General features: G+C 38.6%; 1 protein-coding gene across 7 annotated transcripts in view; it reads right to left on the bottom strand.

Annotated features, from left to right (window-relative positions):
- OSBPL6 (oxysterol binding protein like 6) overlaps positions 1–27,384 on the bottom strand; it is a 211,224-nt gene that overhangs the window by 13,692 nt on the left and 170,148 nt on the right. For 5 of the 7 annotated variants that reach the window (XM_077776286.1, XM_077776285.1, XM_077776291.1 and 2 more), the window contains 6 exons: positions 24,211–24,376; positions 20,427–20,560; positions 10,871–10,978; positions 8,774–8,911; positions 960–1,047; positions 211–464 (listed from right to left, as the gene is read on the bottom strand). In XM_077776286.1, the coding sequence (XP_077632412.1) occupies positions 211–464; positions 960–1,047; positions 8,774–8,911; positions 10,871–10,978; positions 20,427–20,560; positions 24,211–24,376 (888 nt within the window). The remainder of the gene's footprint in view (positions 1–210; positions 465–959; positions 1,048–8,773; positions 8,912–10,870; positions 10,979–20,426; positions 20,561–24,210; positions 24,377–27,384) is intronic. The other 2 variants (XM_077776288.1, XM_077776290.1) reach the window with 2 other exon arrangements.

Below are 27,384 nucleotides of genomic sequence, written 5' to 3'. Positions count from 1 at the left end.
CTCACAACTAAAGATAAGTCACAAAGCATATATGTTCTAGAGAGGTATCTGGAACGTTTTGGGCCTGCCCAATTTATGCAAACTGCTTCCTCCCTTACCATGTGGTGAGAGTGTTATGCAAAAGCCAAATACGCCACTGTGATGAATTCTGCCTTAGTCCACATCTAGGGATGACAAATCCCTAAAAGGTGCTGTTCTATTATTTATTACCATGCGCTCATAGGGGTCATCAGTTTCTGAAGCCTTGTCCAGAAGCTCGCTGTATTCGATCTCCTCACAGAGATGCTGCAGCGTGTTGAGTGGCTCATTCAGCTCCACAGGCATGGAGACTTTAGACAAGTCTTTACCAATGTTGTTCCTCAAGATATTCCACAGGTTAATATTACTGGTGTCAGGACAGGGAGCTGGCAGGCATGTTCGACGTCCATTTCGGAAGGCCCCTCCTGTGAGCTCTCCGTTCAAGACTGGAAGACAGAGAAAGACAAGAATCATAATAAAAGATACTTTGCTGTTTTGATTTCATAAAATCTAGGAGGTAAATAACTCTTTCAAATAATTATGATTGTGATACATTTCTTAGGCTTCACTACACTCTCTCAAGAGTGAATGGAATTATTTCAACACAGGGTTGCCAATAAATGCACAAAACATCAATGTATAGTTTTTTTTTTAACAAGGTGTTAAATATACTCAAATATTATTCAAGAAAAAATAAGCTGAATTTTTAAAAAAGCAAATAGATTTAAGAAAGACTCAAACTTTTGGTTTAAGAAAGAAGTAAATTTTTTTCATGTAAGCATCAACTTAACAGATTTTTCAACCATTTACCTCAGCAGAATATATAAATACAAAATGCTGAAGAAACAATTAGTGAGGAGAGAAAATGACTGTTCACTGAATCACCAGGGCTCTAACTTGGCAAGAAGAGAGAACAACCTGGAAGCTCAAAGGATGCCTACTTTGCCGAGAAATGTTGTCTGCAACACTGGTGTTGTCTTCAGATATATTGTCACTCACATCACTGATGTAAGACTCATCATCTGAAGCCTAAAAAAGGGAAGCACAGAGAAAGGATCAGAATTCTTGTTCCATCTTAATTGGTCAAAAAATCAGATGATTAAGAACAAAATGTTGTCCAACTAAACAGCGTGGACACAGGGAGGAGGGGGCTTGGCCCATGTGCAATGAACTCTTGAGCAAGAGTGTGTGCCATCAGCCAGAACACAGCATTGCTTGACAGCAGCCTTTTTATTTAAAACATTTTTAATGTTTATTTACTTATTTATTTTGAGAGACAGAGGGAAGGGGAGGGGGAGAGAAAGAGAGAGACAGCGAGCGAGCGAGCGAGCAGGGGAGGGGCAGACAGAGAATTCCAAGCAGGCTCCACACTGTCAGTGCAGAGCCTGATGTGGTGCTCGAATCCACGAACAGTGAGATCAGGACCTGAGCGGAAACCAAGAGTCAGACACTTAACCAAATGAGCTACCAGGTACCCCGAAGGCAGAATTGTCTTTAAGCAGCTCCCTGCCTTAACTGGGGGCCAGTACATAATCAGGGATATTTCAGCACAATACAATAAGAATAGGCAAAAAAAAAAAAAAAAANAAAAAAAAAAAAAAAAAAAAAAAAAAAAAAAAGGAGGGAGTCTACTCCCCCCCTAGGGGGCGTCAAGAGAGGCTGCTCAGAGGAAATAAAATTGGCACTAGGGATTGGAGAGGTATTTACAAAGGGGAGAAGCACAGGAGGAAGGGAGAGTGTACGCAGGCAGGAACACGAGGGAAACATTCCATTCTAGGGACGCTCAGGAGTTGAGTGGCCATGACAGAGGGTGGGATGAAAAGGAGGAGGTGAAGGGCTTTTCATGTCAATATAAAGGGATCCATATAATCCCACAGAGTTATTACATGCAAGGGGATGACAGAGTCACACTTTTCAGGAAGACACCTGGCTGCTTTGCCTTTGGGAGCTCAGCTAATGGGACGCTACATAGCTCTGGGTAGGAGATACTGACAGCTTAGGTTAAGGTGACCACAATGAGGATCTGGAAGTGAAGCTGCTTTGAGACCACATTTGAAGATAATAGACAAAATCTGGTAGATTACTTGGGAGTGAGAGAGGAAGATCCAGGGATGGGGGAAATCAAGAATTAGGCTACTCTCTACAAGAGAAAAACATGGCATAAAATGAAAGCAAAATTTGCATGGGAATAAAATTAAGGGGCACCATATGTACTAATAAGAGGAGCTAGAAATGGATCAGGTAAGAAACAGAGCAGGACAGCAGAGCCACTCAGAGAAATGGGAACAACCAAGGTCTCTATTGCAGGCAAGAAAGCTGCTGATACACATTTACTGTCTTGAAAATGGACATAATGCTGCATTTTTCCTGCATATGTAACAAAATATTCTTATTGTAAAAATTAGAAATTATGTGAAGGTAACCAGATTATAGAAAAATTAACCATAATTCCATCACCTGTGGAAACTACTTCTAACATTTGAATATTACCCCAATTTCAAAATGCCAATAAAAACATATTGATACATTTATCTTTAGTTACTGAACAAGGGGGTCCGTTTATATACTGTTATGATGTTGAGAATATATTTCCATTATAACAAATATAGTTTTCATTTTTATTTGGAAAGGCAACAGAATTCATTATACAGGTAAAATACAAGGAACTTAGCCAACATTTAAGTGGTTTCCAAATTTTGGGCCAGCTGTGTGGCTCAGTCCGTTGAGTGTCTGACTCTTGGTTTCCACTCAGGTCATGATCTCACGGTTTTGTGGGTTTGAGCCCCATGTCAGCCTCTGAGCTGACAGCGTGGAGCCTGCTTGGGATTTTCTCTCTCCCTCTCTCTCTTCTCCTCCCCCGCTCCCACTGTCTCTGTCTCTTTCAAAATAAATAACCTTAAAAAAATGGCTTCCAATTTGACAATACTTGGATGCATATCCTTATAAACATTTCTGTGATTCTGTCTGGCAATTTCATTAACATTTATTCTTAGCTATGAAATTGCTAGATCAAAGGGGTCACATTTAGTCTTTAGACACATGTTACCAAGTTGCTCTCTTGAAAGATTGTAGTAATTTGTTCTCATTAGCTATCTCTCTACACCCACTTAAACACTAGGTATTATCAATCCCTTTTTAGTATCGATTTACTTAACATACATAGAAAAATCTCTTTTTAAATTCTGCATTTTATCTTTTTTAAACTTGTTTTTTTCCTTTAAAAATTTACATCCAAGTGAGTTAGTGCAATAATGATTTCAGAAGTAGAATCCAATAATTCATCACCTATGTATAACGCCCAAAGCTTATCCCAACAAGTGTCCTCCTTAATGCCCCTTGCCCGTTTAGCCTATCCCCTACCCACAACCCCTCCAGTAACCCTCAGTTTGTTCTCTGTATTTAATAGTCTCTATATTTTGTCCCCCTCCCTGTTTTTATATTATTTTTGCTTCCCTTCCCTTCTATTTGATTTGTATCTTAAATTCCACATATGAATGAAGTCATATGATATTTGTCTTTCTCTGACTAGTTTTACTTAGCATAATACACTTTAGTTCCATCCACATTGTTGCAAATGGCAAAATTTCAATCTTTTAGACTGCTGAGTAATACTTCATTGTATATACACACCACATCTTTTTTATCCACTCATCTGTCAATGGACATTTGGGCTCTTTCCATACTTTGGCTATTGTCGATAGTGCTGCTATAAACAGTGGTGCGCATGTGCCCCTTTGAAACAGTACCCCTGTATCCTTTGGATAAATAACCTAGTAGTGCAATTGCCAGATTGAAGGGTAGTTCTATTTTTAATCTGTAAACTTGTTTTCTTTCACACATTTTTCAGTTTGCCTTATAGATTGCATTTGGCTAGAGTGCAATTTATTTTTTAATGTGGTTTAAGCCTTATTTTTGTCATGTAAAAGTTTTAAATTTGTAGATAATAAAAACAATTAGTCTTTGCCTGTAAGGATTCAGGCTTTCTCGCTGATGTTTTAAAAATTAAAGTTGAGAAGGATTAATATATTTACAGAGAACAATGATAGAACTATTGCATATATAAATGAAGAATGGTGGTTTTCCACTGAGCAAGTCTATAAAGATGGCAAGTTGAGAGTAAAGTCTTTTTCTGATTCACATTTTCCCACTGCAACTAACTGGTTCCCAGTTACTATGAACTGCAAAAGAGCTGATGGTTAAATCATCATGCCACATGAAAGCCACCTTCATAAGCTTGATAGAAAAAAAAAGTAAATCAAACTCTTCCACATGATTTCTCTTTAAAAAGCTAATCACACCTAATTATGTTAGAAGAGACAAATGCCTGCTCAGACGAAATCAATGTTGCAGGCTTATGTACTATTTGAACATTTGTTAAGATAACATTCATGTTTATCCTACAAAAAGCTATAAAGAGTCCATTTCTCTTGAATTTCTAATCCCTCCCAAACTATTACATGATAAAAATGGTCCCAAACCCACTTCCTTCTAGAATAGTCTATGTAGAATGTAAAACAATTCTACAGTGGTAGGGGCCCTGAGTAAGATCTACATTCTCATATGTGTGAGGAATAGCTGAGGCTGAGCAGTCTGCCTGTGGTCCATGTGTGTTGTCTTGTATATAAAGTTAAGGTTCTGCAGTATTATAAGAAAATGATTAATATCCATTTACCTTCTTCCCAATGGTCAAAAGGTCCTGAGGACAAATATTTCTCTTTAAGAGTTTAGGGATTCAAAAGAGTTCCAGAAATATACATATCTATTTTTCTATATGTGACCAGGCATATAATATTGTGGAGACAAGTTAATAGCAGAGGAAAGGAAGTAGATCATTTTGGAAGCATGAAGAGCTTTTTTTTAAAGAAGCTGAACATTCATTAAATGAAGTGCATTGGTAGATATCACATAAAGCAGATGCTTTTCCCACTCATGGAAAATGTTAATGTAAGACAGCTAATGCCCAGATGTTTTTCAGATTAATCATGCGTTAAAGTGCTATAAGCATTTCTTCATTCAGTTAGCAAATATTTGGCCCCTGAAAGGCTCCAGAAGAATAGAAATTACTAGAGGCTGCAGCTGAGAAGACAGATCAGATTATACAGTCTTTGTATGATAGCTAAGGAGTTTAGATAGTTATCTTAAGGATGCTGGGGAATAGGGACATGATCAGATTTGCATTTCAGAAAGATTAATCAGGCTAATCTAATCCAGTGGAAAATGGATTAGACGGGCAAGAGGAGAGGCAGGAAAAGCAGTAATGGGGATCGATCAGGTAATCCAGTGGGGAGATGATGGAGGGTTGGAGTAGTGGCAGTGAAGCTGTAGGAAAATGTATGGATTTGGTAGTATTTAGGTAACAGATGTTACAGAGCCCAATGAGTAAATCAATGTGGGTAGTGAGTCCTAGTAAGGCAGATGGGGCGAAGGCCAATACCCATGGATTTGATGTGAACACTTGGGTAGAAGAGCAGTTAGATAAGCAATGTGAGAAGTATGGACAGGTTTCTCCCCACTTGGGATATGTATGTGTGTAAGGGGTTTGTTGATTAATCCATTTTTGGACATGCTGAGTGAGAGGTTCTGTGGCACACCCAGGTGGCAATGTCTCCTAGGCAGCTGGTTCTGTGGATCCTGAGTTGACTCCCGCTCTGTCTCCAGAGTTGTTTGCTCTTTGAGCTTTATTTTTAAAATAAAAAAAAATTAATTTAAAAAATGTTTTCGGCGTGCGCACATGAGAGTGGGGGAGGGGCAGAGGGAGAGGGACAGAGAATCCTAAGCAGTCCATGCTTAGCATGGAGCCCAGAGCAGGACTCAAACTCATGAACTGTGAGATGGTGACCTGAGCCTAATCAAGAGTTGGATGCTTAACTGACTGAGTCACCCAGGGGCCCATTTGAATACCCAAATGCTGGCCAGATAACTCCACTGAGAGGTCTGATAAACACACAATGCCTCAAAGTGAATACATCATCTCTGTGTGCCCTCATCCTTCTCTCTGCCACTAGATTCACTCTTCCCCCAGAGCCGGTACCACCATGCTGCTTCGGCTTGTGACATAAATAGCCTGCTTCATGTGCTCTTCATTTCTGTATTGTCAGTGTGTGGGACAAGTGGTACTTGGGCATCTAGTCGGTGTGCATCTAAGAACTTGAAAATAGGGAAATTAGGTTGCTTTCAAAGGGATAAGCTATAAAGTCATAAGATGATGGGTCAGAGCTCAGATAACATGGAGGCACATTTGACTGTAACCTGACTAAAGAAGGATGAAGGGCTGGTCAGCAATGGGAGGTCCGAAAAAAGAGACTCAGAAAAGAAAATGCTGGTAGCATGCCTCCGTCCATGTGGCAGAGTATCCCTTTAAGGGAGACAAAGAGGTGAGGCTATTACATTGCAGTCCTCTCAGCCTCTGGTTCACTCGAATCACTCTTTCTGCTCTGGTTCCTTGCTCACCAAGCAACATCCTGACTAGAGTTAGGCTTCCCATGGGGGTTGGCCTTAAGGAAAGAGATATAAATCATCAAGCATGATTATTTTGTCCATCTGATAGCATCTGATCAATTATCATTATGAATAATTAAACTAGGACTCGGGCTCGTATATGGGAGCCTCTGTGAATTGTTAACATGTGACTAGGGATCTGAGAAGCAGGTGCACAGCTTGGTGTGGTAACAAATTCAGTGCCCGAGACAAGGATTCTATTTCACCTCTCCCCCATTATAAAAGTGAGATGTATTCATTATTTCTTTCTCCTTTCCACTTATTTTTGTTTCCAAAATTGCTCATAATTTCAAACATCCAAAAACAACTAGAACTAATTGTCAGGATGTTTCCTTCCAATCTATTTTCTATGCATATGGAAATAACATTTAGCAACTATTTCATTTCCTTTGTAAAAATGCAGTACCAGATTTGCAACCTCAAATGACAAAATTTTTAATCAACTATGTGGGAAGGAGCTTTGGCTACTTCTCCCATGCTGAAAGAAAGAAAGAAAGAAAGAAAACAAAAGAAAGAGAAAAAAAGAGAGAAAAGAAGAAAATTCAAAGTACGCTTGACTAAATTTCTAAATTTCAGTAAAACAATCAGTTTCTGCATTGTGATCAAGGAAAACTCCCTGTTTCCAAGACTTATGAGCATAAAGAACAATCCAAAAAAACCTTTATGGGTACAAACTTCCAATTATAAAATAAATAAGTCCTGGGGATGTAATGTACAACATGACAACTACAGTTAATAATACTGTGCTGCATATCTGATTGTTGCTAAGAGAGTGGATCTTAAAAGTTCTCATCACAAAAAAAATTCTGTAACTATGCATGGTGAGAGATGTTAACTAGACTTATTGAGGTAAGCATTTTACAATATATACAAATATTGATTCTTATGTGGTCCACTTGAAACTAAAATAAGGCTGTGTGTAAACTATACCTCGGTAAGAAACAAAACAACAAAAAAGTTTTTATGTTAGCCAGTGGTAACCTCCAAAAACCATAATGACCCAACTATATATTCTAGACAGTATCCTTCTTTTTTTAAATATAATTTATTATCAAGTTAGCTAACATACAGTGTATACAGTATGTTCTTGGCTTCAAGGGTAGATTCCCATGATTCATNACCTCTCATCAACCCTCAGTTTCTTCTCTGTATTTAAGAGGCTCTTATGGTTTGCCTCCCTTTCTCTTTGAAACTGTTTCTTCCCCTTTCCTTCCCCCATGGTCTTCTGTTAAGTTTCTCAAATTCCACATATGAAAAAAAAATATGATCTTTCTCTGACTGACTTATTTCACTTAGCATAATACCCTCCAGTTCCATCCATGTTGCTGCAAATGGCAATATTTCATTCTTTTTCATTGCCAAGGAGTATCCCATTGTATATATAAAGCAGATTTTCCTTATCCATTCATCAGTTGATAGACATTTGGGCTCTTTCCATGATTTGGCTATTGTTGAAAGTGCTGCTATGAACATTGGGGTACGTGCACCCCTATGAATCAGTACTCCCATATCCTTTGGATAAATTCCTAGCAGTGCTATTGCTGGGTCATAGGGCAGTTCTATTTTTAATTTTTTGAGGAACCTCCGCACTGTTTTCCAGAGTGGCTGCACCAGTTTGCATCCCCCCAACAGTATAGGAGGGTTTCCGTTTCTCCACATCCTCGCCAGCATCTGTTGTTGCCTGAGTTGTTAATTGTAGTCACTCTGACAGGTGTGAGGTGGTATCTCAATGTGGTTTTGATTTGTATTTCCCTGATGATGAGTGATGTTGAGCAACTTTTCATGTTAGACATTCTCTTTCTAGAGAAGCTTAAATTCATGTCTCTGGCAAAGACGTGTGTGTGAGTGTGCACGCACACATGCATGCACACACACACGTGTATAAATGGTGATATTCAATATCTCTCAGTCTTTCTACATTTAACTAGTTTCCTTCTACAAAAAAAACAAAAACAAAAACAAAAACAAAAAACCTCTGCCATCAACAATTTGATTACCCTGGGATATAAATTGTACAAGAGTGTCTGAGAAAACGCTAGATTCTTTCCTTTTATTCATCCAATTAAGTAAGAAATAAGTTGGCAATCAGACGTATTAAGTGCTTCGTAAATGGGAACCAATGTAGTTTACATGCTTTGGCTTTCCTACAATTTGGGAAGTTTATTATGATGTAAAAAAAAAAGTCCCATAGTCTTACTTTCTTTAACCCAATCTCATTATCAGAAGCAGTTGGGGTTGACACATCAAAAAACCTTACCTCATTCTCTGACGAACTTGCAGAGAGCAGCACCTCCTGGGCATCAAAGAACTCGGAGACAGACTCTGACATGGACAGGCGGCTTTCATTGGCTACCTGCTGCGACAGGGGGAGACTGACATGGATTTGCTCACCAGCCTACAGAGGAGACAAGCATTCTCTGTCAACGTTTTCCCCTCGAAAGAAAAGCTATCTGTTCAAATTAGACCATGATGTGCCAGGTCAGATTTTTCTAGAGAAATTCACACCATATGTTAAAAGAGTGGTGACCACAAGTAATTTTCACTTGCAACTCAGCAATGACCATTCCATAAGTTTCCTTCTACTATGTCTGAGGAATCTGAAAGGCATAGCTGAAAGCTGTGACTTGATTTCAGATCTATGCTCAATGGATATTAATTGGAGTTTAACAGCTCAAACCCCTATCAATACCCTGATTTGATTGTGCAGACAGGTTCACTGTCAAATATATGATCTGTTGTTACTAGCCATATTCTTACCAGTATGCTAAGTCTTAGGACATATTTGTAGAAGCCGCTAGACAGATGCTAAGAAAACAATCTATAAAACTAATTTTTGATATAGAATATATAAGTCATTTTTCACTTTGATCATGAATTTTAACCAATGAGAAAACAAGACTAAAGTATTAAACTATGTCAAATTATATTTTTACTCAATAAGTCAACTATATACATATATATATATAATGTGTAAACAGTAATACATATAATAATACATATAAAATGTAAAATAGTACACATTTCAGGTTGAAAAGATTCAAACTAAGACTTAACAATTTTTGAGTGATCAAGTTCTGGAGATAATTTTGGATTCTGAGCAGTTGAGTGAGCATGAGTATCACCAGATATCATGTGATGCATGAAGGTGAGTGGACATAGTGTGGGAAATTTAAGTCAAAAAGAAGCTGTCCTGGGGAGCCTGGGTGTCTCAGTTGGTTCAGTGTCCAAATCTTGGTTTCAGTTCAGGTCAAGATCTCTCAGTTCATGAGATCAAGGCCCATGTTGGGCTCTGTGCTGACAGCATGGAGCTTGCTTGGGATTCTCTCTGTATCTCTCTCTGCTCCTCCCCTACTATCGTGCATGAGCTCTCTCTTTCTCTCTGTCTGTCTGTCTTTCTCTGTCTCCCTCTTGAAATAAATAAATAAACATTGAAAAAAAGAATGGGATGGCACATCCTAAGCAATTAGATGGTAGAACCTTGGCACCTGTAGATGTCTAATAAAATATGTGTGTTTCTGTAAATATGACCATCACATTAGTTAAAATCCTCACCTTGACATATATATATTAATGTATATCAGGCTCTAATATTACTGATGAAAAGTATAAATTCTCATGGTTATAAAATAATAATTTAATAAAGGGTTATAAACAGAATTATACACTAAGTGTAGCTCAAATACTGAATGTTCTCCTATCCTTTTACTATTACATCAAAAATTCTCCTGAAAAATGGAATAATAATTGGATCTACCTCAGAGGTCATTTGGAGTGTCAAATGAAATAACACACGTCAAGTTGTTAGCACAAGGCCTAGCACACAGTAAGCATTCATTCACTTGACCTCTGTTAGCTGCTAATTATTATTTATTATCGTCACTTTTAGTAACTGCAATAGCATTATTAGGATTGTTTTAGCAAGGTTAGGTGATTTCTTTCCTAAGATAGGGCTTTCAAAATAAACCTTAAGAAAACTTTGATTTAGCACCTTCTCAGTTAAAAATGTTTTTTCCCCACCATGTCATGGACCATTTGATGATAATGAACATTTCAAATGAAGACTGTGACAGACACAGGAAATTTACAAGCTGGAGTAGATATAGAAACTAAATATTCAATAGCATCAGATGAACATAGATATAAATAAAAACCAGACACTGATCACCAAGAAGAAATGATATAGAGCTCATGTACATCCTTCACTCCAAAGAACACTGAGCTATCAACAACAGAAAAACTTATGCAGAGAATCTTCTTAACAGTGTAAGAACTGCAAAAAAGAAAACCCACCAAATATACAGAGACTTAGATGCTATAAAATAAGTGCTTGATACCTATTAAAAATTAGTCTTACCTCATCAGGGCTAGGAATAATATTTACACTGACAACCTGATCACAAATAATAGATTCTGAATGTATTCTGTTCAACCGACTTCTTAGTTCAGCATTCTGGTTGAGTGCCTTAAAATAACAAAAATTGCACATGTAATTTAAAGTTAATAAGCAAGCATAAAACAGAACAAGCACACAAATACACATTAGACAACAAAGTCTGTGATGTTCTTGGCTATAATCTGGAGTCAACATAGGACAGATCCTACTGTTAAGAGGGAAGTGAATGGCTCAGAATTAAGGTATTCATTTTTTAAAAAATAAGACTCCTGCTTAGTAGGTTAGTGAGTTGAAAGAGTTCACAGATTTCATAAAAAAAATAACTTGTAGAATTTTCTCCCCCCTGGAGTCAGGCCCACCACATCCTAGCCCAGTCTACCACCACATATATATTATGTTTTACAGCCTGGGACCAAAACTATGGATTCCTTCCTTTTTTTTTTTTTTGGTTCTAGTTTCTAAAATTTGGAAGTTGTCTTGGAGCCAGATAGTTTTCTTAAAAATTATTTGGAAATGGAATGAACAATTACCTGGCTTTAATTTATAGTATTATATCTTATTCCAGTGAAAATAAGTTGTATTTTCATTTCCTAGGAGCATATGCAAATGACAGTATAGCAGAACTAACTCAAGTGCAGACCAAAAGGTGCCTTCACTGAGCAGCATAGACCTTAAGACAAGCATAATAAAGAAAACACAACCGGAAGGAAACGAACTCCAAGTTATTGACGTCACATGACTTTCAACATACCCGGAGTCGGCATCAGTAAAACACTACCTGGCACAACAACTGAGTATGTGTGACAGGAAGAGAATAGCTTTATATAAGCATGGTCTCCCTACAGGTGCTCTGTGGACAAAAGTACCTGCATCACATCGATGCACGGGAACATGTTCCTTGTACGTAAGACAGATGTAGTCAGCTGGAATTATATCAAGGATCAGGGGATGGGAGCAAAAAGCTGGACAGTTCCTTTGCTTCGCATTAAAATCAGCAATTAGAAGAGGGAGGTGGATGCCTTACAAGGTGGAAGATAAATGTCAGGACTTGGGAAGGCATCTTCCCCAGAAACAGGCACACTGCTTTCTTCAGATGGAGTGTATGGATGTAGCAAACCAATACATATACAAACATAATATAATTCTAACTCTGCATCTATTAAAACAACCAGGATAAATTATGAAGTGGCTAAACCTGCCACTTGCACTGAGTAGTACATAGTCCTTGCGCATGAAGCATAGAACAGCCTCTCCTCTCTCCCTTCAACCTGACTTTGGCTTTTTGAGGAGAAAATTGTTCACTCACAGCTTTTGGCTTTTGTTTAAAGTCTTTATAACCAGCTTGTAAAATATGTGTAAAATATAACACACCTGGCCTGGTGAGCTGTCAAGTGTTGATGGATTAAAGGTGGTTACAGATCTTACATTGTTACATTTACAGATGGAAGGAAATGGGTCTAGCTCTTGGAGAAAACAGGGATGTGTTAGTTACATAAAAGGTGATCACTTTTACAGTAAATAAACCATGTCCTTTAAAGTAAGAGTCCTAAACACTTTATATTCTGCAAAAGTGCTCAAGATCGTTTTTCCTAGAGCAAAATCTCAAACACTTGGTATTTGAAGGCAAAACAAAACAAAATGAAAAAACAAACCTCATTACTCCTATCTTTTGTGACCACTACACCTATACTTATTTGTTCTTTCGTTATTTCTTTGCCCACAAGAATATCGAAAGTGGTCTCGTTTATTGAAATATTTGGAATCAGATATATTTTACTGTCTTGTAAGTAGGGGCCCTCGTGTTGGGCTGTTGGATGGTTTTAGCTGCAGAATCGTAGTCTTGACCTGACAGTTTCAGACAAATCTCAACGGAGGGTTTCTCCAAAGTGACTGTACCATTCATTGTAACTGGAACAGAGTTAACAAAACAACAGCACAAAAACTCAATGGCAAGGGAAAATCACAGTTTTCCTCAGAGGAGGAGTTTTCAATACAGGCTTGCCATTTATAATGCAACTGTACTACTACTGCTCAGGATATTTAAAGTTAAATTTTCATTGAAGCTCTTATCTCATCCAATGTTCATTAAATGTAATTCTGCCTACAGGTGTAGGTGAAGGCATACAAGGTAACTTCTAGCCAGAATATCCATAGGGGGTGACCTAAAAGTTCAAAAGGAACATTTTTGTTAATGATACATATTCAGTGGTAGAAGAAGGTGGTTGTTATGCAGCCCCGAAAGCATGGAGATAAGACTCTCCCCACTCTGGCAGCCCCAGCGGCACAAGGTGGAAGCAGGCAGACAGCTGAGCGTGCAACAGTCCATTTCTGCACATCTTCTCTGGGCGGCTCCTCCTTTTGCCTTGATCATACAGACTGTTTCTGAAGTTTGCTATAGCCGAGCGCCATGAGCTCTGGGGCATAGTGCTCTCTGGCAGTGGTCAGGGTCACCCTGGAACTCAACTATTTGCTCCATAATAGTATCATGGAAATCTTGTTTACGGTGAGGAATACAGGTATTTTCAGTGAAATGACACTATTAGTGATAATTACCATAGAAGGGCCCAGATGATGGCAGAAACAACGTTCAGAATGTACCCAAGGATCATGAACAGGCAGAAGCAAGGAAAAAGGAGGTGGATCATCAGCTACTCATACCAGCCAACGAGCAAGAAAAGCTAAGGAGACTTGTCAGTAATAACTTTGCTCTTCAGCAGAGTATGGGACCAAACGTCTACCAGGGAGGAAGTACCCTGAGGCATAGGAACTGTGCTTAGATTCTTCACCGGGCAGGTTCTATGCTTATTCTCACTACTTGTTTTGATTACTAAGCTTGGACTACTCAGAAAACTCTCTACAAAGTATTCTCATTTTCCCAGACCTCATGTCCTTTATATACATTCAAGCTGAATATATCCAAGAGACACACCATTCCATCCCAATCTATAAAGGAAGTTACCATCTTGAAGTCCTGAGCTAGAATTGATGGAGTGTCCAAATCCCTACCGAGCTGACTATCCACCCTGGCAGACAGTGGGTAAGAACTGCCTTTGACAGGGTGAGACTCTGGCATATACATTTTACTGAATGGAACTGTGGGTTCTGGGAGGGAGACATGGAAGCCTGATGGCTGGAGAAGGATATGAAACTTAGGGCAAGACAGAGCCATCAGAGACTTAAACCCTTTGCACAAAAGCAGAACTAGTTCAAAAGGAAAAACTAGGTATGGCAACTGTCAAAGCTAGAGCTATCAAGAACCAAATCCTGGGAATCTCTTCAAAACCACCTTATGTTTTTAATTTTAGTAGATACTATTACAGTATATTTGGAAAATGCAAAAAGTAAAAAAATTTTTAAAAATTCATACCTTACTACCCAATCAACCAACTGTTGGTAGCTTGGTATATTCCTTTCTAGCTTTTTCCTATACATTTCCCACATTATTTAATGGGTGCATATTTTACATATGTGTCTGCTACTCATTCTTTGAATATAAACATTTATTTTATGTTGCAAACTCTTCACAAATATGACTTTAATAGTTGCATAATGTGATCATTTTCTACTGGATATTATTGGATACTTATTGGTATTACTGATTTTCACTAGAATAAATAATGCTGCCATGAATGTTTATATGCATAATTGTTTTCTACATTCAGCATTACTTCCTCAACCACAGGCCAGTGGGTCAAAGATAACATCTTTTTAAGGCTTTAAGAAATATTACCAAATTATGTCCCAAATGACATCGATTTAAACTTACTGGATAGCTAAAAAGAGATATAAACAATTATGTGAGGAGTGTTCTCATGTACAACAAATTTTGTGAAGTCTCAGGGAACTCGAATTCAGTAATACTCTCAGAAGTTTTATCTCAATAAATACTCCAGGATATTTATTTTGGGTATGTGAAATGTTGTAGACAGGAAGGATGGTAAATACTACAATTGGGATTTTAATTATGGTACTATGTACCTTAAGCCATTTTTTTGCTTATCTTTCCATATGCACCATGTTTCATTGAGTCTAAGATGCACATTTCCCCCTACATGTAACACCTCAGAAGCACCATCAATTTAATTGACCGTAGTTTTGGTTTTTCTTTTTTAGTAATGCACATACTGATGGTACATCTAACCATCTGTAGCATATTGATTTAATGAAATTCAGTAATTTTAGCTGGAATACAAGGGTAATAGTCTGCTGCTCACATCTGAATGGACCCAACACCCACTACGTTTGGCATAAGCTATGTATGGATTCTGGGGCCAGAGATCAAACTAGTAACAGTGTCAAAGTGTAGAATATTAAGGATAGACTCAAGTGAAGTCAAACCTTTTATTATTATGGTAACCTGGGGGTATGGAAGTTATGTTAGTCTTATTATGTACGATTAAATTTTGGTGTCCAGGGCACTATGTTAAATAGTACATGAAATTACAGCTGTGAAATAAAGTCACTTATAAAGGGAGAGAGACCACATACAATGCCCTGTCCTACAGGCTCAACTCCAACATCTGTGTTGTTTCTCAGGTGTGAAAGTTACTTTTAAAGTTTCGTGGAGGTAAAAGAACAGAATTATGTATGTCTTTGTGTAGATAGACATAGGTCAGGGAAGAAATACCACTTAGAAGAGGAATTCATCCAGCCTTGCAAATTATTACATGCCCGAGGCAGGTAACAATTTATGCTGAACAGGTAGTGAAGAATGCTAATATCATGTACTTTATATGCTATGTGCCTTCTGAAAAGGATGATGGAACTTGCCAGGTTGATATACTTAAAAACTTTATTGAAAAGCAGCATTTTGATAATTTTACATATATCGAATAGGACTTATGGCAGATAAAAAAATATACTTTAAAAATGTTAGACTATTTAAGAATTTATTTAAACATAGTCTCTCTCTCTCTCTCTCCTTCCCACTCTGTGGAGAGACTTAACTGATCATAAGAAAAATATCTGGGGGTTTAAATGATGACACTTGAATATCGATCAAAGATGTCTTCAGGCCATCTAAAACCACACTATAATGTGAAGTAATGCCGATATAAAGACACACTCAGAACACCTGCCTTAATGTATGCTATTTAGTATCTTGTTCAATTCTGAGCACTGTGTTAAAAGAGGGACAGTGAAAACAGAGTTGGCCAACCAAGATGGCTCCATCAGTTCATTGTTTTCCATCTTCATCCTCTGGTTCTTCCCCTCATGAAATTAACATGCTGACATAGCTACCAAAGTTCAAGGATGACTTTCAGTCCATATATTGTTTGTTGCAAAATCAGATTCTTCTTGAGTCTATTAAAACCCTTTACCTTGGATCTCAATGGTCAGCGCCATCTAAATACTTTGGCTGCTTCCCCTGAGTCTCCATCAAAGGATCCTCTCTTTTTTTTTTTAAATGTCATTTAAGTATTAATGTTGTATATGGCAGCACCACTGACCCTCTTTTGTTCTGATTTATCAGTATCTGTAACTTTACCGATGTACGAGGGTATCCATATCCTTCTTTCTAGACCAGGCCTTTCTCCTGAGCTCTGTATCTATATGTCTGATTGTGATGGATGGCTCACGGACACCTCAGTCTCCATAAAAATCACTATTTATGCCTTAAAAAACAGTTCTCTTATATTCTCGAACTCAGGGAAAAGAACCATCACTACTCTGTTACACAAGAAGTCTTGATTCTGTCTCCTTGTCTCTCTCTAACACGCAGCTAGTAACCAAGTCATGCTGATTCCACCTCCGCCCCCTGGGTCTTTGACATTCATTCCCTCCTTCTACCAGCTCTGGTACTTCCCTGTTCAGGCCTGTGTTATCTCGAATATCTTAAGACTGTCCAACTAGCTTTGACTTAATTCCATCCATCCTCCATTCTGTACCAGAGTAATCTTTCCAATATACAGATATATACACTATTATTTTCAACTTCTGGCATTATCACTCACTGGTTAAAATTCTTTAAGGCCTCCCCGGCAGTGACAAGATAAATCTAAACTCCTCTGTGTGGTCCTCAATGAGCATGTTCCCACCTACTTAGCTATTTCTAGATTAATTCGTCCTTGTGCAACCCATGCTTCAGCCACTATGAATTAACTGCCATTCTCCAGATATCTCTCCAGTGGTCTAGCCATGGATAGTGATTCCCTGGAAAGGAGTGAACTGTCAGTAAACTTAAATGCCTAAGCAAAATCTGTGGTGGGTTCCAAAAGAGAGTCCATCTAGCCTTAGGGGAGACAAGTATGGATGGCCTGTGAGGGTACATCTGGCCCAATGGGAATGTATGGACAGACACAAGTATGTGAACATGGCCAAAATGCTGTGATGGCACACAAGTGGAAGCACTGAATTCTCTAGTGAATAGGGTATAAGAAACTATCTTTATAGTCCCAAATTAATTTTACATTTTTTGAGGATAAAATTGAACTTTCTGGTTAAAACAAATGTATAAAATACACAAAAATATATAATAAATAAATGTATAAAACAGCCTAAAAAACACAACCACAAAAAACCAACAACAACCCATCAAAAATCTTTTGAAGCTGTAAGTTTAGAGGCAAGTACATTATGTTTTGATAAGAGAAGGAAATATTTAACTCTCAAAATGTAAAGCTGATATAACTCTTCTTTATTTTATTTTTATCATGTTAGCATCAGGTCCTTTCTTGTGAACTGCTGCTGTCTACTTAGGCCCCATTCAAGGCTCAGTTCCTTCTGATCTGTGGCTCTGCTCAGAGGTCTGGGATCTGCCATTCTTCTGAACAACCAGAGCCCTGGAAATCTGCACCACCCATATGCTGCTCTGAATGGACTATAGCATGGTCCATTTAACTGTTTCTTTCGTAAACACTGTTTATCTCACTAATAAGATCATACGCTTCATGGGGACATGGTCAGGGTTACTTTTATCTTGGTGTTCCATACTTTGCACTACACCTAATATACAGTCAGTTGAGTGAAATATAATGAATAAATGAACAAATGAATCACTTTAGAAATTTCTCTTTATCATTATTTCTAATCTCATCTGATGCTCCAAAACATATCTCTATTTCTCATATTCTGGTTTACCAACCAACAAGTAAGCAAACAAGAAACAAATACACTTTTGAAACAATCAACAAAGCTAAAAGGCAACCTATAGAATGGGAGAAGACAACTGCAAATGACATATCTGATAAAGAGTTAGTATCCAAAATACATAAAGAACTGATACACCTAACTCAGCAGCCCCTCTCCCCTAAACAATGCAATTTAAAATGGGCAGAAGACATGAACAGACATTTCTCCAAAGACATACAGACTGCCAACAGACACATGAAAACATGCTTTATCATCACATATTATCAAGGAAATGCAAATCAAAACTACAATGAGATATCACCTTACACCTATCAGAGTGGCTAAAATAAAAAAAAAAAAACCACAAGAGACAACAATGCTGGTGAGGATGTGGTGAAAAAAGGACCCCTCTTATACTGTTGGTTGGAATGGAAACTAGTGCAGCTATCATGGAAAGTAGTATGGACGTTCCTCAAAAAGTTAAAAATAGAACTACCCCATGACCCAGCAGCCATACACTGGGCACTTACCCAAAGAATACAAGAACACTAACTCAAAGGAATACATGCGCCTATGTTTATAGCAACATTATTTACAATAACCCTGGTATGGAAGCAGTCTAAGTGTCCATCAGTTGATGGATAAAGAAGATGTGGCATATATATAATGGAATATTATTCAGCTATAAAAATGAAATCTTGCCATTTACAACAACATGGATGAACTAGAGAGTATAATGCTAGGCAAAATAAGTCAGTCAGAGAAAGAAAATGCCATATGATTTCACTTATATGTGGGATTTAAGAAACAAAACAAACAAGTAAAGGAAGAAACTAAGAGAGAGAGAGACAAACTAAGAAAAAGACTCTTAACTATAGAAAACAGACTGTTGGTTACCAGAGGGGGAATGGGTGGGTCGGGGGTGGGGGTGGGGATGGGTGAAATAGGTGATGGGGATTAAGCATTGCACTTGTGGTGAGCACCAGGTAATTAAAATTAAAAATAATTTGTGCAAAGGAAAAAAATACATTTTTCTTAGCACAAGCTTGTCCCACTAAGCCTCTATCACTTAATACATCTGAAGGAAACGCTGCGACATTTCAGGGGATAAAAGTATATTTAACATATATACAGGATGACATCTGCACATTACCTAACCACTATCTTGATCCTTCTGATTCACAATACTTTAGAATAATGATTCAGAAGATCAATTAACACAGACCGAGGACTCAATACAGACAACATGAAATAAGGAGCCCAGGGCAAACCATTAAAATATGTTTATGAAAAACCCCCGTCGCATACTGGCACAACAGTTGCTGCTTTGAATGCTCATGCTCCTGAGTCCTCCAGTTTTGCATGGGAAGCAGAATATGCACCTCAGCTGACAGTGTTTTACGGGGAACAAAAGTGTGGCCCAGGTAACAATACGCAGTAGCATGAAACTTAACACTGAAGGTTAGCTGACGGTTCAGGTACATAAAACATGGTGCGACAGTTCAAGTCTATTTTCAGGGACGGAAGGAAACTATTCAAGCGGGAGCTGATCCACATGGAAAACCACTTACCCAGGATTTGCTTGCTCCTTCACTCTGATCCAAGGCACCAGGAAGTGAACAATATTTTATATAAACACTGAGTTCTCACACAAAAATCATATAACAACACTGAATTCTCAAAGAACTTTTTAAAAGTCAATTATAGACTAAATGAAGAAAATATTTCAGAGGACGTGCTCACTGTAAAAAAGTATTACATGCAGTTTTAAAGCATTCTTATCAAAAACCTCAACTTTGATATATATAAGGATTAGTATTAAGATCAATATAATACGTATTGAATAGTATATAATGAATATATTGAATAATATATTTTACAATGCATAATATGTCTTGAAATATATGAGTCTAGCTTTGGGGAGTATAAGTTAGATAGGAAGAAAATCCTAAAAGTATAAATCAGAAAAGAAAAAACAATAGGTAATAATAATCAGTAATTTTCAACGGATTAAGTTGTGGTGTAACTGGGAAAAAAAATATTAAGTGTGGAAGATCCAGTAGATTCTGTTCTATTTAACACTGGGTGGAATATATTCTAGAACATATTTTAGAAAGAGTAAGTCATGTATAATGCATGATTCTTCTTTTAAAACCAGGGATTGCCTTATAAATGACCATTGAGAGGCATCAAAAAGTATTCAATCAGCCAAAATAACAAGTCTATGTTTACAAGCAAGTTTCGTTGACTTTTGCTCTTACCTTGACTCTTTCCTTTGCAAGAAAAGTTTAATTTAACCTTTAATTTAAAAATTTAAACCGGCCACTGCAACGTCTTGGGGGAATTTCGATTGAACATGCCATCCATGACGGACCACCTCCACCCCGATCTTCGCCTTACAGGGTGGGGAATGTGTCAAGACAGTGAAACAAACACCTTTGTTTACCTGAGACAGTGACTGTCGGAGCCGTGCCACCTGCGCGCTGTGGCCTGTATTGTGATCCTGTTCAGAAACCATCTGCTTAAGCTTCTCCTTCTCTATAGCTATGCTATTAAATGCAGACTTCAAAAGAGAATGCACTGGGTGAGGAAAAAAGTGAGAAACAAAGATCAAATGGATCCAGAAAGAATATACAAAATTATAAATTTCTCAGCACTTTAAGTCATGTATAGACCTTATCTGGAAAGATGATCTTACAGTCTAATTACAAGACAGCCTTACAATGGAATCTTTCAAAATACCGATACACAGAACAAATACAGTAATGGTAATTAATCAGGGTGAAAATTCTAGCATTTCCTATGAGAAAAGACTTGGAAACAGGACACAAAATAAATTTATATTAATTCTTAAATATCAATTTTTTAAAAATTAATTTATAATTCCTATAAGGAAACGGGAATAAGTTTTACTTTGCATTGATAAGAATATTAACAGTTCTGTGTACAATGAATTCTCATGTAAATCATTTAGAACTGTCCAGAAATTATTTCCAAAAGCAGGTACTCAAAGAGAGCATTTTATCAATTCTGCGAAAATAAAACTGGCTGATTTAAAGTCCTGACTAGTTCTCTTTGAAGTAAGAAATGATTTGGTATTGAAAGTAACACTTCAATTACTCTCTCAGCCAGGAACATCTTGATGTAAGAAGTGCTTTCAAAGAGTAGAACTTCTAGTTTTAAAATGAATAAGTTCTGGAAATCTACTATACGGTTTGGTGATTATTGTTAATAATACTGTGTTACATACTTCAAAGTTAAGAGAGTAGATCTTAGGGGCGCCCGGGTGGCTTAGTCGGCTAAGCGTCCGACTTTCGCCCAGGTCATGATCTCGCGGTTCGTGGGTTCGAGCCCCGCGTCGGGCTTTGTGCTGACGACCAGCTCAGAGCCTGGAGCCTGTTTCAGTCTGTGACTCCCTCTCTCTCTGACCCTCCCCTGCTCATGCTGTCTCTCTCTCTGTCCTAGAAATCAATAAAACATTTAAAAAAAAAAAAAAAGAGAGTAGATCTTAAATGTTTTCGTCACAAAAAAGAAATGGTAATTATGTGACATGATGGAGGTGTTAGCTGATGTTACAGGGGTAATCATTTTGTAATATACAAATGCATCAAATCAGTAGGTAACCCTTAAACTTATGAAATGGTATATGTCAAACATATCTCAGTACAGCTATGGAAAAAAAAAAAGTAAATGTGATCATAAAAACAACTCCTCCCCCCATTTCTGTATAACTACACATTTGTAAAATCTGAGGCCGTCTTTAGTTCTGAAAAAGAAGGCTGGATTTCTAACTCCTATGTTTAGAATAACAGCTTCTATAATATGCAGTCTTCTAAAATAGGAATTTCCTTATCTAAGAATGGTTGCTTTTAAAAGAAGTAGAAAATTTTAGCAAAAAACACTGGCCTGAATGAAGAGGGAAAAACTGGGATCACAACGGAGTCAAAATCTATTGATATGTGCCATGTTCCAGTCATCATCAATTTAAAGTCACTTACTTGATAGCTGGAATACATTAACCCCACTGGCAGTTCTAAAAGCAGACTCTCATACACTTCAAAATCCATAATTCTTTCTAAAGAGTTCACCCAGTAGTCATAGAAAAGCCCTTTTTTCAAGCATAGTTAGGAAAAAAATACGCTGTTTCAACAGAGGCTTTAAAATCCTGTTGAAAATTGGATTTCCTGAAAACCTCAGGATTGCAACTGAAAACACAAAACTTTCCTGGGGCTATCTTCAAATTTATTCACCTCCCTTTAGAGGCTGTGCTATACATACTTAATTCACACATTTGTTGTCTCATTCAACCTGCTTCTACAACCACCTGCTGCCCCTGCTGTTAGAAGTAGAAGTTCCTGGCTTTACTGGCCACAATCCTATGCTGTTATATACAGAAAGTAGCATTACTCTAATCTAATGACATAATTAGCATCTGGCTAAGAAGTATAATAAAAATGTACTAGGAGATGGGGCACCTGTGTGGCTTAGTTGGTTAAGCGTCCGACTCAGTTTCGGCTCAGGTCACGATATGATCTCAAGCCCTGCCTTGGGCTCCACACTGACAGTGTGGAGCCTGCCTGGGATTCTCTCCCACTGTTCCTCCCCCACTCCCTGTCTCTCTCAAAATAAATAAACTTAAAAAAATATACTAGGAGTAAAATAGCAGGTGAAAGACAGCTGGCCTTACAGAATTGTAATTGGGAAATCTACAGGAAAAACAAAAACAAAAACAGAGGGATGATTTAGTCAACTGTTTTAGGGTTATAGAATTGAAGAAATATCTCATAGTACCTCTTTGCTGATGGTTTCAGAGTATAAAATTTTGTGGACTTCAACATTCCTGGAGATGCCCTCAGCCACCAGCCTCTCAAGCATTATTGGGCACTTGAGATGTTCTATTTAGCACACATTTTCAAAATATTTTACCACCTATTACCAATACCCCCAGGGTAAATAAATGTGATTAATTCACAATAAGATGTTAGTGACTGAAAACAACATAATGTATACCTTTCTCCAAGAGATTTTTCATTTTATTTAAGATTTATTTATTTTGAGAGAGAGAGAGACAGAGAGAGAGAGAGAGAGAGAGAGAGAACCCCAAGCAGGTTCTACACCATCAGTGCAGAGCCTGACATGGGGCTTGAACCCATGAACCATGAGATCTGACCTGAGCTGAAACCAGGAGTCAGATGCTTAACTAACTGAGCCACAGGCACCCTGAGATTATACATTTTAAAAGACAATGCCTGGGAAGGTACTATCTTTGGTCAAAAAATGACTTTCAGTGACTTTAACTTCAATACTATAGCAAAAGCAGGGGTGGTAATTTGGAACCCAGGCTCTTGGTAAACAGACAGGACTGTTCAGTCCCCCTACAGGCTACTTTCCTGCCTCTTCATTATACCCTGCTCTGGATGGCTGACAGCAATAACTGAACACACCTTATTGAAAATTTAATATTAAAAAAAATGACTCCAAAGGGGGGTCAGCTTCCCCTCCCCTCCAGTCTGAACTGGCCTTGAGGCTCTGAGCAGTAGAGTGTAGCGGAAGTGACTGTGCCTTCCCAGAGCTGGCCTTGAACAAAACTGGCAGCTCTACCCCTGTCTATTCCATTCCCTTGGAGTCCTGAGCCGCCATGGAGGGAGAGAGGGACACAGTCATGTGCAACCTTGCAGCCATCCCTCCAACATGCCGGGAATATGGGGGAAGCCACCTTGGATCTTTCAGCCCTGCCCAGCCCCTGGCTGATGCCAGCGAGTGCAGGCAATGCCACATGGCACAAAAGAACTGCCTACCTGAGCCCCGCCTGAACTACAGACTGTAAGGTACAATCGATGAGTGTTATTTAATAAAGGAAAAGAAAGATTCCGGCAGAGTTCCTTGCTAAGTAAAGATAACCCACAAGTATGTAATCAATGATAACTAAAAGACACCAAAAGAAAGATGTTGAGTAGTAGTGTCCTGCTGGCCTGCCTAGGATAACTCTGTCTTTCCTCCTTCTCCCCACTCCTGACACTTTTCTTTGTTCAGTCAAAACTGTAAACCTACGATGTGTTGTATGCCCAAGAGGCAGGTATGGTACCCACTGTAATCTGTATATAGAACTCCAATCAGTATATACACTGTTTAATCTTTCTGCCGTGACCACGTAGACAAGGAGGAGAGAGTAAATGGTAAACTCTCACCAAAGAAGAGAGCTTCTCTAAAGCGCACGTTATGTTTGTTACCTTTCTGTGCAATCAGACAGAATTCTTCTTGAAGCTTTGTATAATCCGTTGAGCTTTCCAGAGGGTCTGTGAGGTGGCTCGGGGGAGTCTGAAACTCGATATCTGCACAAAGGTTGGGGTTGGAGGAATGCAAGCGAACTGGCGACATGGTGGCACTGAAAGGGACCTGAAAGGGGAAGACAGAGTTAGAAAAGGGCCACGATACATTGTTCCACATTCTCTTACACAGGAAAGATCTCTTCCCTTCTTCAAAATACTAGATTCCTCCCTGATGACACACCCAGAGACACTCAGCACTCATTAATTTGTAGGTGGGTGGGTGGGAAGGAGTCTCACTTCCCATGGCTGATTTAGTATTGCTGGTGGACTCACTGGCTTTTCTCTGTTACAGGGAGAGATGGCTACAGAATGCCAGGAAGAAAAGGAATCGATACAGTTGTATCTAAAAAATTACTGGCAGGAAACAGTAGCCTGAACTCTCTTACAAAGTCTGGGTACTGTGTCAGAAGACTTTTTATGCTCACTTGTTTCTGAGCCTGGAGCAGGAGCTGACAGAACGGGTAAAATTTCAAGAGGCACCTAGACAGAAAGATTTACTTGCTCCGTGGCCATTAGATAAAACGTAAATAAGTTTAATAGTAAATATAATACTGGTTTAAAGGGACTCAAATAAATTTGAAATTGATGAAAATATATTTGTAAATGAAATATATATTATATAAATTACTGTAGTTTCCCTTTGTATGTCACATACAACACTGTTACACATATGAAATTGGCTTATGAACTGGCCAATATTGAAAAACATTAAGTAAAAAAAGTCATATTACTATAGATTTTCCCAAATGGCTAGAGGTACTTTCTTGCTCATGCTGGATCTGGGCTAGCCTTCTGATGGGTGGGTGCAAAGTACCTTTCCCTATCCTTCTAGAAAGTTACACCTGGCCATTACAAACGCCATCAGCCAAACATTCTTAGAAAATGAGAATACCAATTCCTACCGTAAAACAGATTACCAGTAACCTCCCCTCATTCTTACTGCACAGATGTTCACTCAGATATCTTCAAGAATCATTTTTAGACTCTCCAAGAGCTGAATTTTATATAAATTAAGGGGTAAATCACACCTTCTAGCTAAGAGGAAATATGCTTCTCTGATGTATATGTATATCAGAGCTACTTCCTTTTTTTCATATTTTGATTTAGCTTTAAACTTCCTGACAGAAAAAGAGAGTGGGGAAGGGGTGAGTAGGGAGGGAGAGACAGAGAGCATGAGAGGGAGAAGAAGGAAGGGAAAGAGGACGTGAAAAGGAGCATGTGCATGTGTTGAGGATACAGAGGACAGATGGAGGACATGGAGCAAATCAAAGAACCTAGGCTGAACCGCAATCTGTGGACCTCGCTGAGGGCAGCTGGGACTGGAGGCGGTCCCTTGCATGCAGCTTTGCCATGGCAGTGGCAAGGAGTTATTATCTCAAAGGATATCCAGAGCGTACCGGGGAAGGAAGTGAGCATGCAGCTTTCTCTCTAAACTCAGCAAAGCTAAGCATATTAATATATGATATCCAAAACATTTGGTATCTAGAATTATCAAGTCACTCTACTTCATCCTTTGTGGGGACCTTGGCTACACTGGGTTGGGACACACCTACGACTTGTTTATCTTGCCAGGATCAGAATTTTTGGCTATTCCAGAGAAGAGACACAAAATGGCAGAGAAGTCATTTGAGAAAATGGAATCCTTGGGTTCCATAATGTGCTAGAAACACGGCCAGGTACCTATGATAATAATGACTGAGGTCTTTTGGGGATGTCTCCAAAGGATGCAGAAGAATATTCAAAGATAGATAAAGGGAATTTCGGACCTTAACAGTGGGGATGCTAAATCCAGAAAGAGCTGTGAGCCCCACAGCCCTTTGGGAAGGACACAGAGAATCCATGGGAAGGTTGGTGGAGATCAGGAAGTCATGGGGAGAAACTGTGACTTGAACAAATGGGTGGACCAGGGAGTGTTCATATTTAAGGAGACGGTTTCCAGACACCAAGATTTAGAAGAGCACTTAAGAAAAAGGAAATGGTGGTGTTTAGTGATGGGGAATATAATCATGGAAATGTAATCATGAAAAAGGGTTCTGTCTGCACCCAGGTGTCCTCAACAGTCCAAGGACTGGCATGAGATAGGAGGGGAGGCAGGGAGGCTAGGGGAGGCCACGATGCAGTAGAGGCCCAGACATTCCAGCGAGGACTCAGACTTGTCCCTGAGATAATGGCCTGTCTATTAAAAAGTTGGTCAGAGGCTGAGAAGAAAAACACATATTACACATTTAGTTTTTTGAACATAATGGAAGTTTAAATTGGCAACTTGAACAGTAAAAATGAAACAAAAACCAAAAACTAAAAAGCAAAGAGTAAAAGTGATCTTGTAAATAGCCCCCAGGGGAAAGGACTCAGAATGCTCCATTCAAACTGCAATCATATAGTTCCCTGGGAAATTGAACCTAATTTTTATATACTTCTGGCTGAAAAATTTTTTTTGTTAGAAGATGTATATGGAATGAACATTTTAACTGAAGAATTCATGACATAAAATTGAGAATACAAAATGAGATGTATTAATGTACCTCTAATTGAATGGCTTTTCAGCCCCTTCAGTTTTTTTTGTTCATCAATTTGAGTATTATGGGATTCAAAAACTGAAGTGGTAGCTAGGTCTTCTGTCAGTGATGGCTGTGGTGGGGGCTGTCTACAGCTCTCATGGTTTGTGCCCCAGAATCCTCAATGCTGGATGCAGACTTTACACCCGGTTCAGGAAAGAAGTCCAAGCCTACCCTGAGATCCTGTGCCAGGGAAGAAACCTCATCCTGGAACATTCTGGTACCAGATAACTGCAGTTTGGAATGGGGATGTTAGGCGGTACTTTGAACAACTGTCTGTACAGAAGTTAAAAGAGAAATGATCGATGGTGGCACTATGGTGCTGGAATTTAGCAATGGGAAACATGACTGAGGAAAGGAAGACACAAAAGCAGGTCTAAGATAGATCCTAAGCATATACAACTGATGCAACAAACGTGAACAGTCTCCTGCTGTCCTTCCTCTGCATCATGCATACAGGGAGCCTCTTGTGGAGAGCAGGGCTGGGGATGGGGGGGTGGGGGAGGTGGGGCCTGGCTGC

Source organism: Crocuta crocuta, unplaced genomic scaffold, assembly GCF_008692635.1.
Source record: "Crocuta crocuta isolate KB4526 unplaced genomic scaffold, BGI_CrCroc_1.0 scaffold17, whole genome shotgun sequence".
NCBI lineage: Eukaryota > Metazoa > Chordata > Mammalia > Carnivora > Hyaenidae > Crocuta > Crocuta crocuta.
Note: the sequence above shows the minus strand (reverse complement) of the source record. Positions and strands in the feature narration are given on the sequence as shown.